Here is a 15,355-nt window from a genome sequence, read left to right on the forward strand (position 1 = left end):
TTCTACTCTAGCGTGGAAAGCAAAAGGAAAGGAAATGGTTAGCACAGAAGTCATTGTGAGTGACCAGGATAAAAGGTAAGCTTTGCTGTGAAGCGGAGTCATCTGTGTCCGGTCCACTGCATCCCCCAGGAAGCCCTTTGCCATAATAAAGTTGAAAAAAAAGAGGGTAGCTCAGGATAGTTCCAGAGCCATTTTTGTAAATGTTTGCTCCAGCCCAAGAGGTATCTGACACTTAGTCAGAGAAGGCAGCCGAAGAGTTGGTGGCTTGCAGACACCTGGAGACCCATGGGACAAGGAAGAAACAGAAGGTCAACCAAAGGATGAGGGCCTTGCTCTCCTGGTGACTGTATCTGTGCCTCCTTAGTCCTTGCCCAGTGTATATGCAAGGGATTTGTGCGTGTGCGTGGAAGTCTGATCTGTGCAGTGAACGTGTGCTGGACCAGGCAGGTCTATGCCGTATTGTGTAAAGATCGTTTTTTATTCTGTATTCAAGTGCATTCAAGTATTTACACTTGGCCTTATGTACATATCAGCGTCTCGCACAGGGTTTTGGCGGGCATGAATGTAAATAAATTATATATATATATATTGCTACATGAGGCTTCTTGTATCTATGCTCATACTTCATCGATAGAAGCATGAATTCTAAAACAGCCAGCCAGAGTTTGTAGCTTGAAGTATTCAGTTGCTCTCCTAAGCACCTTAAGGATATGGAAATGATGAGGTTATGAAATTACTTTCAGATTAGCCTCCTCTCCCATAGCTAACTGGATGAAGCTCTTTGGAAAAAAATGATAGACTGAGAATTCAAGAGGCAGTGGAGTTTGGTTTATTTCTCTCCTTGCTTTGAGCATGAATCAGGAATGTTAAACAAAACTGCAAAGATGGAGTACCACAGCTATCCAAATCTGGCTTTCTGCACTTTTGTCACAGCTGCCTTAAAGAAGAATAAAGTCCATGCTGCAGATCAAGGCCTTTCTCAAGTGGAGAACAATCCAGCCTCCTGCTTATTAAGAGATCTTTGTACGGCAGGCCACAGCAGCAATCAGCGCAGCTCCCTTTCCTGAGCCATCCTCTGACAATAAGAATTTGACATTGCAGTTTGGAGCCAGCAGAGCTACTGTATCCTGAAGTTTTTTTGCAAAGCTGTAGATAGAAAGAAATACTATCATGGGAAAAGGAACCCACCTTCAGCCCAGAATCAAGCAAACCCCATACCAAACCCCATAGCCCCTGAGTAAACACCCTGCCTGGAAATGTCGGCTCTTGTTTACTCTTTTTTTTTCTTTTTCACAAAATAAAACTGACATTGCAAACTCCAAATATCCCAAAGATTGTATTTATAATTCCCCCCCCCACGTGATGCAGAAAAATCAACTCACTAAGGGTTCATCTTATACACTGTCCCATCCACGCCAACTGTCACCTCCAGCTTTGTCATGCGCTTATTTTCTCGAATCTTTTCTACTACAGCTGCCACTCCAGCTGCACACATCATAGCAGCTCGTGAAGTCACGGTATGACACACTTCCTTCACCACTTTGGCGTCCTCAGGAGAAACAGGCAGCCCCAGCTCTTCCAGGATGTGATAAACATGTTGGCGGCTTTCGCTGTCACTTAGTAATATTAGAAGTAGAGATAGAAATTTGTTCTTTATTGGCCTTACAATAAATGGAAATATGGGGATTCTGGCAATCTCAACGGGGCCTCTTTTTAGGCATATTCATTCTGAAGAAATTGTATGATCAACTGTGATCAGTAATACAGTATTTGGCACATTCTAAACAGAAGCATGCACAGTTCCAAATAAACAATGTACAATGCATCCACGATCACTCTATAGTCATATACCAACTTGCCTATTTTCTAAATCTTGCTTTGATTGACTTTTTACAGAATTTAGACTCTAGGGCAGATGTAGACTTGATTAAAAGGAAAGTTCAAGGTAGACAAGAGAAGGCAAAGTAAGTTCACTCCAGATGGAAAGATGAATACATAGAATAGTAAAACTTAAAGCTGACAACTTTAGGAATTTGATTTGCATTGGAACTTAAATTCTACATCTGTCAAGATTCCTGGTAGCAAGGAGAATAATTATAGACAATAGAATAGATAAATACTTACTTCTCAATGTCAGATAACAATTTAGTAGGAAAGATGCCTTTGTTCTGAAGTCCTTTTAACTTATGATCCCTAAAAAGGATCTTGCGAGATGCTAACTCCAACAGAACATAACGCACTATCTCACCCAAATACATGCCACTAATCATCTTCTCAAATCTGTGGGAAATGGAAATCAGTATCATACTAGGAGATGAGCTTTCAGGCAGCCATCACCACAGACCCCACCAGTCAATCCCCAATAAAAGCTACACAGACTCACCTTTGTTGGTTAGGATTGAGAGATTCTTTATCCACTATGTCATCATAAGGTGTTATGTAGTGGTCAAGACAGCCATCATCTCCAAATGCCCCCCATTCCATATTGATGCACATTCTGCCATCATTACTCTCCATTGAGCCCACATTCCTCATTTCTTCCATATAGCAAGCATTGCATCCAGTTCCTTGAGATAAAATAAGAGAAAATGAATCATTGCTCAGAATTGACTAGCTTACTTTCCTCCATTCTAACCAAGAAAATACTGTGAGCCAAGGATTTTTTTTTAAAGTCTGCCCAATTATTTTTGCATTTTAAATGCATTAGGAATATAATCTTATATATTAAGGATTAGTGACCTGGAACAACAGGACATGTAGCCAACAATGCCAAAAGCCGCAGATACAGGAAGGAAGAATCTTAGGAACTTAGAAAGATATCCTCCGGAACTTAAAAGATGGACTCATTTACACAGTCTTACTATTTATAAAGAGGGGCAGCTCAGTGGCTCAGCGGTTAAGATGCTAGGCTTGTCAGCTGGAAAGCCGGCAGTCCGGGTTCAAGACTCAAGGGCCACATGACAGGATGAGCTCCTGTCCTCATCCCGGCTTCTGTCAACCTAGCAATTCGAAAGCGTGCAAATGCGAGTAGATAAATAGGTACCACTTTGGTGGGAAAGTAAGAACGCTCTGTGATGTCATGCTGGCCACATGACTGCAGAAATGTCTTCAGACAGCACTGGCTCAATGGCCTTGAAACGAAGATGAGCATCACCCCCTATAGTCGGCAACGACTAGTGGAGTAAAATCCAGAGACTCCTTTACCTTACTTTTTACTATCTATAAAGACTCATCCTACTGATCTCTCGTGCTATTTGCCTAGTTTACTGAAAGAATATAAATTTTGAAATCATCACTAAATGATGCTATTTCCGAAACTTACCAACAATAAGACCAACTTCACAATTATGGTCTAGGTAGGCACATGACATCATTGTTCCCACTGTGTCATTCACTAGGGCAATCACATCTACATCAATAGTCTGGGAAAAGAAAGGGTAGGAGGGAGAGAGAAAACAGCAAGAAGTGTTACCAGGCAACATGATTTCCTGTCACCAAGTAACCAGCACAGATCCATTGGGTTTGTCACACTGAAAATTGGTCCTCTTTTCCTTCTCTTTTAATATTGGAAGTGCTGCCCTATCAGCCTAAATGGAGCTCTTCAGCTGTGTCACTACTAGCTAGTTGATTTGGTGAAGGGATATCAATGTTTTTGTTTATGAAACAAGATAAATAGCAGAAATCAATAGCAGAATAGATACACTCTGTGAATGCCGTAGCCCGGTTAGTAATGGATGAGGAGAGGGTTAGTTTTTAATACAAAATGGCCCAGGATTTAGAGGGAAGTTAAGCCACCTTTCTTCAATAAACCCATTTTGTTCAACCATAACCCAGTAAAGGGTGTGACAGTTCTAAAATCCTACCTAGTTGGTTAGTTCTCCAAGAAAAGAAGTGGATATAAGCTGTAGCTGTAAACTTGTCTCACCTTTATAAATTCATTAGCAGTCTTTTTCATCCATCTTAGAGCAGAGTAGTGGTTGTCAGCATCCAAGCCAAATCCACCTCTGCCTCACCAATGCAGTTAGTGATACAATTAAGTTTTCTCACTTTTTTTTCCTCTGGTGTAAGAATTTACCAGAGAAAGTACTTCATAGAGAATATGTGATGTTTTTGTTCTCCAAATAGTAACCAGTATTTGAACCAGTAATTGTGTGATTATGTAACTGCCTAATTACGTGCTTGTATCAGTAAGAATTGATCAGTTTAGCGGCCAATTGTTTTAAGCACATTGTAAGAACAGAGCCAGTAACTTTTCCCATCTGATTATGGGAAATATACTTCAATTATGGCACATTATATATACTGACTGTATTTGCACAACATATTTTAACTGGCTACTGAATTGATCTATTTTTGAGTTGCTACAATGCAATGAACTAAAAACCAACCAGATGGTTTGGGTTAATACAATATAATAAGTCACCCCCAAAAAAATCTAATCAAGATTTTTAATCAACATTCTAAGCATAACATTCTGTATGAACAGCAGCATCTGTGAATTAGTGGTGGTGTCAGAACAGGCAAGATACTATAGTGGCTGTAACAACACAATCCAAATTTTGTCCCTTTTTATGTGTTACATCACATACATATACAAAAGATTGGGGCTTTATCCCAATGCTATATCTGCGGACCCTTCTGTGGATACCACTGTAAGGGGAATGCATCTACCAGGTCTCGAACTGAGCTTGTAAGCTGAGTGTATAACAGCAATCACTAAGTCAATTCAAACTTCCCACTTAGGTATTTATTTATATCTTACTTTCCTGCTCTGGCAAGTGTTCGTGGTAACTGACAGAATCTAAAAATAAAAATAGTATATAAACAGCTACAAATACAAATTAAAATAAATATCACAACATCTAACAATTAAAACCTTAGCAAAAAAAAGTTGCATCCTTGTCCTACACAAGGGATGGGGGGGAAAGATACCAGCTACTACCCCCCCCCCTGCCAAAAAAGTGTATTCCACAGAACAACTGGGAGAGCAGTGTCTTCTGTATGCCAGAAAGATTATCGTTTAATAGCCAGAGTTTCTTCAAGCAGGTTGTTCCTCCCAAAGTTAAAATCAGACAGGTTCATAAAGATTCAGATAGGGTCTCAACAGTTTGCAGTTTTAAAGGTCGTGATCAATACCTTCAGTGGTATCCACAGATGATTGCCAAGTTGGATCTTGCAATATAGGGATCATACGATCCAAAAATCTTGCACCAGTTAACCACTTGAAATATAGCTTCGAGAAATGTTTAAAAAATAGTCCCGTGATAAATGTTGCGGTAGTCAAGATGGGGTATAACTAAGGCATGGATAGCCACTGCCAAAATAACTGATTTAGAGAGGAACCCAGCTAACTAAACATACAAAACAATGCAAAAGCCATCCTTGCCACAACAATTTACCAAGAATCCAAAGGGTCTGAAATCAAAGAACATTCCCAGACTGCAAATCTCTTCCTTCAGAGGATTGCATTCCTGTGCAAAACAGGATGCCCTTGAATCGCCAAATCAAGTTTCCAGATTACTAAAAGGACCTCTGTCTTGCTGTTGGATTTAAATTTAGATTGTTTTTTCTCATCCAGTCCATTATCAAACTTCATTAAGTTGAGAAAAATCTTCTGTGTGGAACCACATGTATACATAAGCAATGAATAGGAAAAGACTACTTTTTCTAGGGTAAAATAACTAGGACAAAGAACCCAAATCTGAAGAGACATACTTTTAACCAGTTATTTGCCTGCTCCTTCTCCTTTGCGTTTGGATTTGCTAAAAAAAATTGTTTAGCTTCTGGACCATTTCACATGACATAAGCCCCTACTTCAGGGAAAAGAAAACTAGGCTCAGATTTATAGAAGAGGTTTGGCAAAGAATAATTGTTAATAAGAAATTTATCTATACAGCTATCCCTCTTGAAGTTGCATTTTTTTTTTTAGAAAATCAGTAAGTAATTATATAGTTTGCAGAGGAATATGGCATATACTCCTGCCGTCTATAGCACCATTTTGGTCAGTAAGCTTGAACAACCCATGTCAAATACATTAGTTTTATTTAGACATTGCTTTTGGATGTCATATATACCTTCTGACGCTGTACTGCATCCCGCAACAAATTCACAACATCTTCTCCTACACAGTCAGTGGCGCTGAAGCCCTTAGTCCATCTCAGCAAGATGCCCTGTCAATGCCCAGAAAAAAAAAGGGAAATTGCCCACTTGGAATGGTTCAGTATAGAGCTGCTATCTCCAAGCTGTTTGTACGTAACATACTATTCAATGAAACCTTAAACTGGGGTAGGCAATACAGTGTCCGTTGTTAAAAAAAATGTATTTTTGTATGTACATTACAAGCATGATGCCTATCAGAATGCCTTCCTTGAGCTTGAACGGAGTGTAAGGATCATTAAGGGTTTTTTTTTTAAAGGATGATATTTTGCCATACGGACCACACTGGCATTCTAGAAAAATAGTAGGTGGCAGTTACTCAGGGTTTTATTGGCAGTATGTAGATCTAACCAAAAAAAAGACAAAAGTAAATTGGGTAGAGCACACTATGCTGAATGAGAAAAGGGTACCTAACCAGGTAACTTCTGATAAATTGACATCCTGTGACTGCCCATGGCATCTTGGCAGCCATTTTGTAAAAAGAATGCCCATGAAATCTTAAAATTTCAAATATGCCCTAAAAGATTGTCTATGACAGCATTAGGCTATTCCCTAACTATTTTGTCAGGGAGAAATGGCAGCAAGTAAGTAGCAAACAGCTAGGAAATAAAGCAAGACTGATTTAAGAAATAAACATTCTGAACAGCATTTACCTTCCCGTCTTGCAACTGTAAGGACTAGAAACATTCCAATACAAAACTGGATAGTTTTTCTGCGTTTTTACAGAATTATAGCAAGTCATGACTTATCAGATGAAAAGAATGGAACTATTGGAAAAAATGTTCCCTGGAAGTCATTACTGGTAGCATTCCCAACAGATAGCTGGATTTCCCAGTTTAGAAACCACATCATGATTGTCTTTGGGTTTTTTTTAATTCTTTGCTATCCTTTTAATTGATTGATTTTGATATTGATTGACTCAGTCTAGAACATTTCTAGATGCTTTCAATTAAATAACAGGAAAAACAATAAGGAGAAAACAGTTCATTTTTTTATATTTCACGCGTTCATTCTTGTTTCTTTCCTTTTCCACCTCTTGTTACATACATACATTCTACTACCCGTATAATAGAATCACATCCATTCAGTTCCATACCTTATCCAGGGTTATTTGATTGCATGGAAAGGAAAAAGTGAAACCGAGCGGTAGAATATGTTCAGACATCCCGTGCTTAATATGAAAATCCACTATACAGTTCACAATGTGGTCAAAAAGCTATAGGAATACAAAAGAAGAAAGTGGGATATGATGCAAAAATAAATTTGGAGTTGAAGTTACTTGACTGGCAAAATTGCTAGTCCTAATACTAAAATGAGTGTCCATATCCATATGTCACAAGGATTCAGGAAATCCACAAATCATTCATGCTCAATCAACCAAATCCATATCATCCCTCTCCTGCGCTTACCTGTATCCCAGTACTTTGGGTTATTTCTGGTGGAATGGTATAAGTCTCATTGATGATGTGCACACCACCCTCCTCTTGGCTTTTCACCTGTACCATCAACACTCGGAAATTGGTTCCACCGAGATCCAGTGCCAGGAAATCCCCTCTCTCTGTAAAAAGAATATGGATAAAAACAGCCTCAGTGAAATAGACAGATTTTTACAACCCACACCCTTCATCCGGATGCTTCAAGAAAACCCTGCTTTTTTTCTCCTGCGAGGCAAATCTCTTGCCAGCCTTAACAAATGGAGTCAAAGGAAACAAGCTATTTTCCTTTAGCAAATCTTATGTGCCCTCTAGCACGTAAGTTTTTTTATCTGATGGCCTAAGACCTAAGAGTAGTTTGCTGCTGAACAACTGGCAGATTAGAACAGCACAGCTGCCATTGCAACATATGTGCAGTAGGAAATGATAACTGGATCTCAAGTATAAGTTTGGGGTAAAAGTGCATCCCTGCATGTGAAATTGTTCCAATCTATTGACTTATATGAATTGGGAAATCTCTGGTCAGTCCACTGTTTTTCAAGACAACTCATCTCACAAGGTTGTTATTTAGGGAAAATAGGAAGAGGAAGGCGTGTTCGCCGCCTTGAGTTATTTATAAAAATAAAGATGGAATAATAAATAAAAACAAGCATAGTGCCCTTTGCAGCAATATAAACAGCAGTGGTCTCAGGTCAGATAAATGACCAGGCTCAGGTAAGATCCGGTCTCATGGAAAGTTTTCTCCTGACTTCCCTGAGGCAAAGTCCATAAATACAGTTCAAAACACTTCCCTCTCTAGATATAAGGTTCTACCCAGCTTCCTTCTCTCACCAGAGCCATCAGGCAAATAACAGACGAAAGTGGGCAACATGTGTAGACAGCTTTTCTTGCTGGCTGCCTTCGACAGGCCGTTCTCCATCTCTTGTCTGATCCCATTCCGTAATCTTTCAAGATCTACAATTGAAAGCTTTAAAGGAGCCAGAACGTGAGCCAGTCCCTCTCGGTGGTTTCTAAGCTTCACTTCTACAGCTGTCACTATGGCAGCCCCTAAGGTACTGCCATCATCTGATGGGATGAATGTGAGAGAATACTCGGGAACCAGCTCTTTCAGGGTTTGCTGTAGCATCTCACTGTACCTGGAGGGAGAAGAAATGTCAAGGCTTTTTGAAGGATAAGGACAAGAAGTAATCTGTCGCATTGGTCCAATTACTCTTTCTTGAACTATGCCTCTTTTTAGGATTATCATTCTCAAAAAGGAGTAAATTTGCTTCTTATAAGCATATATATATATAGGCTTCCTTACATTATCCAAATTTTAATACAAAATGGTAAAAATTATAGTTTGAGGGTGTAGACAACTTCTTTAGCTTAGGAGAACCAAATATCCGAAGGAAACAATTAAAGCTTAGAAATATTTAACTGGATAGAGACATTTCTCTCTGTCTGTCTGTCTGTCTGTCTGTCTGTCTGTCTGTCTCTGTCTCTCTCTCTCTCTCTTACACACACACACACACACAAACACACACACACACCACGGCTTATACAAGAAACTGCAGCAAAACAGAGACTTACTTAGCTGATAATAAAAAATAAATAAATATTGGTTGCTAGGCTGAAGAAGAGAGAAATCATCCATAGAAAGATTTTCTAGAAGTAACAACCTAATCCGGGAGGGAGGGAGGGAGGGAGGGAGGGAGGGGCGGACGGACGGACGGACGGACAGACAGACAGACAGACAGACAGACAGACAGACAGACTAGCATTGATTGGATGAAAATAAATGTCCCTATGCCCAATGCAGTTCCTTACACTGAATGGCTCTTGTACATGTCCCCACTCATAACTACACAGGTCTTCATCTCTGGGAGCTGCTGCTGTTTATGAATATGTGTGAGAACGCCAGCCACTCCAGCAGCACAGAGTTTGGCAGAACGGGTGTATACAGCTTGGCATATTTCTTGCACATGGAAACAATCTTGATTGCTTGCTACTAGTCCAAGACGACAAAGGAAATTTTTGGTTTTGGCAAGACCCACTTTATCACTGTAATTAAAAATATATATGAGTTAAATGAGATGCATGCAGAAGACACAACCAGTTTTAACCTCAGCAAAGGTTATTATTGCCTTTAAATGAATAAATCTAGCTATAATAGTTTGGAAGAGGTGCTCTACTTTTTAAGATGACATATTACCAATGCAAATTCAATTTAACTTTCTTTCCTTAATCATGGTTTAATGTTTAGTCTACACTGCCACTAACTGTGATAAATACTAACCAGCTAACTTCTTAAATGGCCTTGAAGGAGGAAATGCACATCTTGATAAAAAAAAAAACCCTAGTTAATATTAACAGTGGTCAATTTTAGCATACAAGCTGTACTAAAGCATCATTAAGGGAAAAGCAGGAGGAATTTCTGCAAAAGATGGAAAAACAAATGGCTGAAGGAGTCTGCTCAGTAATAACACATTTGGAATTGCTAACTCTCATAACATGTGACTTCTTTCTTTCAGTTAGTACACTTGCCTTACATAAAACCACTTTCTAGGTAAGAAAAATGTCATTAAGCTATGTGCCAAAATTCACATGCATTTTTAATACTATATCAAATAAATTTAATATCAGTTGAAATACAGTATTTCAAATGATGCGTGTTTTAAAGAAAATTACCTAATGTATATAATCTTTGTAGTAGCGTAATGCTAGCCCGTCAGTGAAAACAATTTTATTTTATTTTATTAATTACGATTTATTATCTTCAATGATTTGCAACAGTGATTATGCAGATTTGTTTATCAAGTTTGTCATTCTTCTAAAATACTTTTATATCTCATCATGTATCATGATGTGTTACTCTAGTAAAGACAACAAATATTTCCTACATAATGTGATACCCCATGTAATAATGCTGTGGAGGTTTTTGTGTGTGCATGTTTTTTAGACTGTTATATCCTCATAAAGTAGTATTCTCAGGTGGATAAGAGAGGGAGAAATTACATATATTATATGACCTCTAAAATCCCATTTCTTTGCTACCTTTTATAAGGATATTTTATTCTAGTAGTTATCCTACCTGAGATGTCATAAACAATATATCTGTGCAGTCTGCAGATACTCAAAAGAAAGAAGTTAACAATATATGAGTCACAAGTTAAATTTAAAAGGCTCACTCCTCCTGATTGCCATGTGTAGGACTAAGATTAAACTGATAAGTCATCCCAAATCTCATTCTACTACTATTTTTAGTATAAGGAAAAAAAATCTGATATCACAAGATTAGCTTACTCTGTGACCTCCACAATGTCTTGCAGTGCCAGTTTCCCCTTGATTAATAATGTGGGAGTCAGAACACCACTGAATAATTCAGCATTCTCAGACAGATTAGCCAAAATAATTCGGACCGTCTCACGAACATAATAGGAACTGGTCATCTTCTCAAACCTGGCAGCAATAAGAGAGGAAAATCATTGCCCAAAGAAGAAATCTGAGTGGAAGCAGTGAAACATCCATCTTGGGTAGCTAGAAGGTAAACTATACACAATTCACAAAACAGTTTGGCTATGTCTTATTTAACACCCGCTGCTATGAAAGACCAAACAAGTTTCATCCCACACTAACAAATGAGTGTAATATACGGAATCAGAGTTATTGGATTTACTGACAATCCTGGAATCAACTATAGTTCTGTAATTTTAGGATCCTAGTTCCAGGGCAGTTTTCTGTAGATATGTCAAATTGGAAATCCAGTAAAAAATCAAATGGAAGTACAGATAAGATGGGGTAAAGCAAGGCAAATATACATAATAATATTTTAACTTAGCGGAAACAAGGGCACATTGAAGTGATTTGCCCTTGATTGAAGCTTTGAGCCACTGAATTCATGGATTACATATCAGCATTTTTTTCACTTCCCCCCCCTCTTTTTGCAATATTTTACCTGATGAAGAGTTTTTGTGTTTTAATTGATTCTAATAAAAAATATTACCCAGCCATGAATTTTTTACTTCTTTGTTTTTTGGTATTTCATGAAATGTAATTGTTATAAATGGTATCTGTAAGGCTTTGGGGGCTTCAAGAACAGAATTTGAAGCAACAACTCTGATTTTTACTGGAATACAGAAATGACATAACCCATTAATTCACTGGTTCTACAGGTTAATGCTTCATAATCATTATGTTGCCTTCATTTCTTTTACTAGGACCCACCTGCATTTTCCTTGATCCATGGATTCTTTATCTACCAACGTGTCAAACTCTGTTAGCATCCCATTCAATTCTCCATTATTCCCAAAACTCCCCCATTCTGTATTTATGCACATGTATCCCCTAGTTTCCTGCACGTTTCCTGGTATGCACTGTGTATCTTCCATATAACAACAGTTAGTGCCAGCATCTACCAGGAAAAGAAACAACAGGGGAAAAGTACAATGCAAAGGAAATAATCACAATAAAGCACTAAGCACGAGAAGTGAAAGTTAAATGAAACTATCTACTACCTTTATTGATGTTTGAAATTGCTAAACTTTTTAAGATATTGAACTCATCGGTGATACTTCTTTATCTTGAACAATGGCTAGTGCTCATTGTTTTGAGGAAATGCAAAACCTTTCTGGTTTTCCTTACTACCTTTATGGACATAGTCCAGTACTCGGTTAAGAAGCTTAACAGATATATATCTAACACCTGGGCAAACCCCCCCCCCCAAAGTGTGGCATGTATGATCCTTGTAGTTGATCAGCAATATTATCTTGTGCCCAGCATTTGCTTACCTATCATTACTCCCATTTGACATGGCCTGACATTAGAAGAACAGCTCATCAAATCTCCCACAGCATCATTCACAACAGCAAGGACTTCTATTTGGTAATTCTAGAGTAGTTAAAAGTAAGAGAAAGATCAAAGTGGCTATCTTGCTCTGTCTTACAAAAACCTCTGTTTTTACTGCCGTTGACTCAGTTACTACTCTAACCTTGCAAACCTCGTTGATAGCTGTTTGGAGCAATTTGGTCACATCTTTCCCCTCCACACCTGGCCATCGGAAATCCTTTGTCCATCTGATCAGTTTACACTAAGGGGAAAAAAACAGAGAGGGAGATTTTCTTTAACATATGCAGTAGCCACTATGAAGCTAAGATATTACCTACAAGCACTCTTTTTCAGAACAGAATACGTAAAATAGTAAACTATAATAAAAATATTTCACTTAAGGCTAATCTAGGATGATTTGCTTCCTGATCTGATGTAAGAATGAATGCTTTTGAGAAGAGAAGGGCTACATCTTACAAAGATGGGGAAGCCATGTTTGGTGGGTATTGCACTATGTTATCAGAGGGTTTTAATTCTAGTGCAAAAGAGAGAGGGTAACAAAAGCTGAAAATGAAATATACCAGCAAAAATTGGGGCCAACAAGACAAAAAATAAAGGGAGGAGCACGAGAGAGAAGGGTAATTTAAAAATAGGCAGGAAAGAACGGTGAAGCCAATGAGACTATCACTTACAATCTCATGTTCCTACACTAAAATACGGAGTATGAAAAGTGAACAGAGAAGCCTAATACAAGCAGACAATATGCAGCCATAGATATCATCAAAATTCATTGAGGTGACTCTCAATTGGAACATAGCCTGAAAAATTACAACTTATTCAGGAGAACAAACACAACGTAAAAAGTGGGTGATTCTGCAAGTAAAAACTCAAATAATTCTTACATGAAGAAAAAACAGGAAACATTTAAAATTATCATTATAGACACACGCAGAGCTTTCTAAAATGTGGAGAAGAAAAAAGATACCTTAATCTTTTTTCTTCTCCACATTTTAGAAAGCTCTGTGTGTGTCTAAGGGGTCTTTTTTTAAGGAAAAAAAATTAAGGAATCTTTTTTTAAGGAAATGATATATAACCAAAGATATAAGGCAGTTGCCAGAAATTGTAGATATTCCATTTCTGTCTAACAAGTAAAACTGATCTGAAGTTTGTAGGAAGTGCTCAAAACAGCAAAATATACTTTTCTGGTATATCATGGGGGAGGGGAGGGAAAAAGCAAAGATGATATAGATCTGTTGCAGGGAGAATTGGTAATGGATGATGGCAAGGAAATAATGTTTTAACTTCTGTGAAAAATATATCTTTTCTCAGAAAAGAAACAAACCTTAACTGGCCATAACCATGCCACTAATAGGAAATGCATCATAGGACAGACAAAATTTAAAAACCCAGCTAATTTAAATGAACCAAAGTATCAAATTAAAATCAAGGGTACTGAAAGAACTAGTGGGGGTTATCGCAAAACTACTAACTAACCTTTGGGAAATGGAGACCTGCTAGGGTCCCCAGAATTCTGAAGGAGACCATAGTCTGTCCCTTCTTTTTTTGATAATAGGAAGAAGGATCTGGGAAATTACAGATCTATCAGCTTGACATTTGCACAGGAGAGGGTCCTGGAGCAGGTTACTAAACAACATGATTGTGAGCACTTACATACGATTGCAACAATTAAAAGACCTCAGCTTAGGTCTGTCACACTTTTAATTATGACCTTAATAAAGTGGGAAAGGTGACAGGATGATGATCAGACTTGCAGATGGTGCAAAAACTAGGAACAGTGGATAATATTATGGGAGAGAAATGAAAGATTCAAAAAGCTCTAGACAGGCTTCAACATAGGCTGAATAAATAAAGTTGAACTCCCTGAAATTTAACAGGGAGAAATGTAAATCTTGCATCTAATGAGGAAAAACACAAAATCTGCAAGCATAGGATAATAAGGGACAACTAGTTTGTTAATACATGTGAAAAAGCTCCAGATATTCTAAAAGATTATAAGAACATGAATCAAAAATATAATGCAGCTAGTAAAAAGGTAAATATCATTTTTGGATGCATTAGCAGGAGCAGAGAATCCATATCACAGAAAGTCATTGTCCAAACCTCATCTGCCTTTTCAGTTCTACTTGGAATATTGTTCTAGTTCTGGGCACTAAAGTCCAAATAAAATATTGATAATCCTGAGTGAATTCAGAGAATTGCTACCAATATGGTAACAGGACTGGAAATCAAGCCCACGAGGAGCAGTTAGCAGTTCTGAGATGAGAAGACTAAGGGGAGATATGATAGCAATTTTATTTAAAAATGCAGAGGAGAAGCAGCAAACCCAGCGGATTAAAATTACAGTAAAGTAGATTTGGATTAGATACTAGTAAGAATTTCTGAATGGTAAGAGCTATCAATAAATGCAATAGATTGCCTCATGAAGTGCTATGTTCCTTTTCGTTAAAGGCCTTCATTTAAGGCTGAAGTGCTATCTGTCCAAAATATTTTAGCACTAATCCAATTGCACTAAGGAGGCAACTGGATTAAATGGCCTCTGAGGCTCCTATCAATTCTGTTTCTAAATTTTTTTTACTCCAACTGGAATGACATTTGAATCTTATTTCAAACTTGCAATAGGTGTCCCCCACTACTCAAGGATAGCAAGGTACATCAAAGTCTATAGGGAAGTTGGGTAGTTCATAGCTCTATCTCAGAGGTAGGCAACCTTGGCTCTTTTATGACTCGTGGACTTCAACTCCCAGAATTCCTGAGCCAGCATGGCTGGCTCAGGAATTCTGGGAATTGAAGTCCACGAGTCATAAAAGAGCCAAGGTTGCCTACCCCTGCGTCTATCCTTAGACACCTATTTTTTTTCTTATTATGTGCTACCTGATGCTGCTTCCTCACTTTGCCTCAAACTAGACTAGCTCTGTTCCCAGTCCTTTTAAGCAAGGCTT

General features: G+C 38.2%; 1 protein-coding gene across 1 annotated transcript in view; it reads right to left on the minus strand.

Annotated features, from left to right (window-relative positions):
* Nucleotides 1-1,010: 1,010 nt before the first annotated feature.
* The window catches only part of LOC107291532 (hexokinase-3-like), a 32,850-nt gene continuing 18,505 nt past the window's right edge, over nt 1,011-15,355 (minus strand). The window contains exons 7-20 of the mRNA XM_015820540.2: nt 12,559-12,657; nt 12,359-12,458; nt 11,796-11,982; nt 10,875-11,030; nt 9,399-9,632; nt 8,421-8,725; nt 7,566-7,714; nt 7,253-7,372; nt 6,075-6,170; nt 3,323-3,422; nt 2,384-2,567; nt 2,125-2,280; nt 1,383-1,616; nt 1,011-1,146 (exon numbers count right to left, since the gene is read on the minus strand). Coding sequence (XP_015676026.2) covers nt 1,011-1,146; nt 1,383-1,616; nt 2,125-2,280; nt 2,384-2,567; nt 3,323-3,422; nt 6,075-6,170; nt 7,253-7,372; nt 7,566-7,714; nt 8,421-8,725; nt 9,399-9,632; nt 10,875-11,030; nt 11,796-11,982; nt 12,359-12,458; nt 12,559-12,657 — 2,256 coding nt within the window. The remainder of the gene's footprint in view (nt 1,147-1,382; nt 1,617-2,124; nt 2,281-2,383; nt 2,568-3,322; nt 3,423-6,074; nt 6,171-7,252; nt 7,373-7,565; nt 7,715-8,420; nt 8,726-9,398; nt 9,633-10,874; nt 11,031-11,795; nt 11,983-12,358; nt 12,459-12,558; nt 12,658-15,355) is intronic.

The sequence above is a fragment of the Protobothrops mucrosquamatus genome, unplaced genomic scaffold (genome assembly GCF_001527695.2).
Source record: "Protobothrops mucrosquamatus isolate PMUCROS unplaced genomic scaffold, P.Mucros_1.0 scaffold1141, whole genome shotgun sequence".
Classification (NCBI taxonomy): Eukaryota; Metazoa; Chordata; class Lepidosauria; order Squamata; family Viperidae; genus Protobothrops; species Protobothrops mucrosquamatus.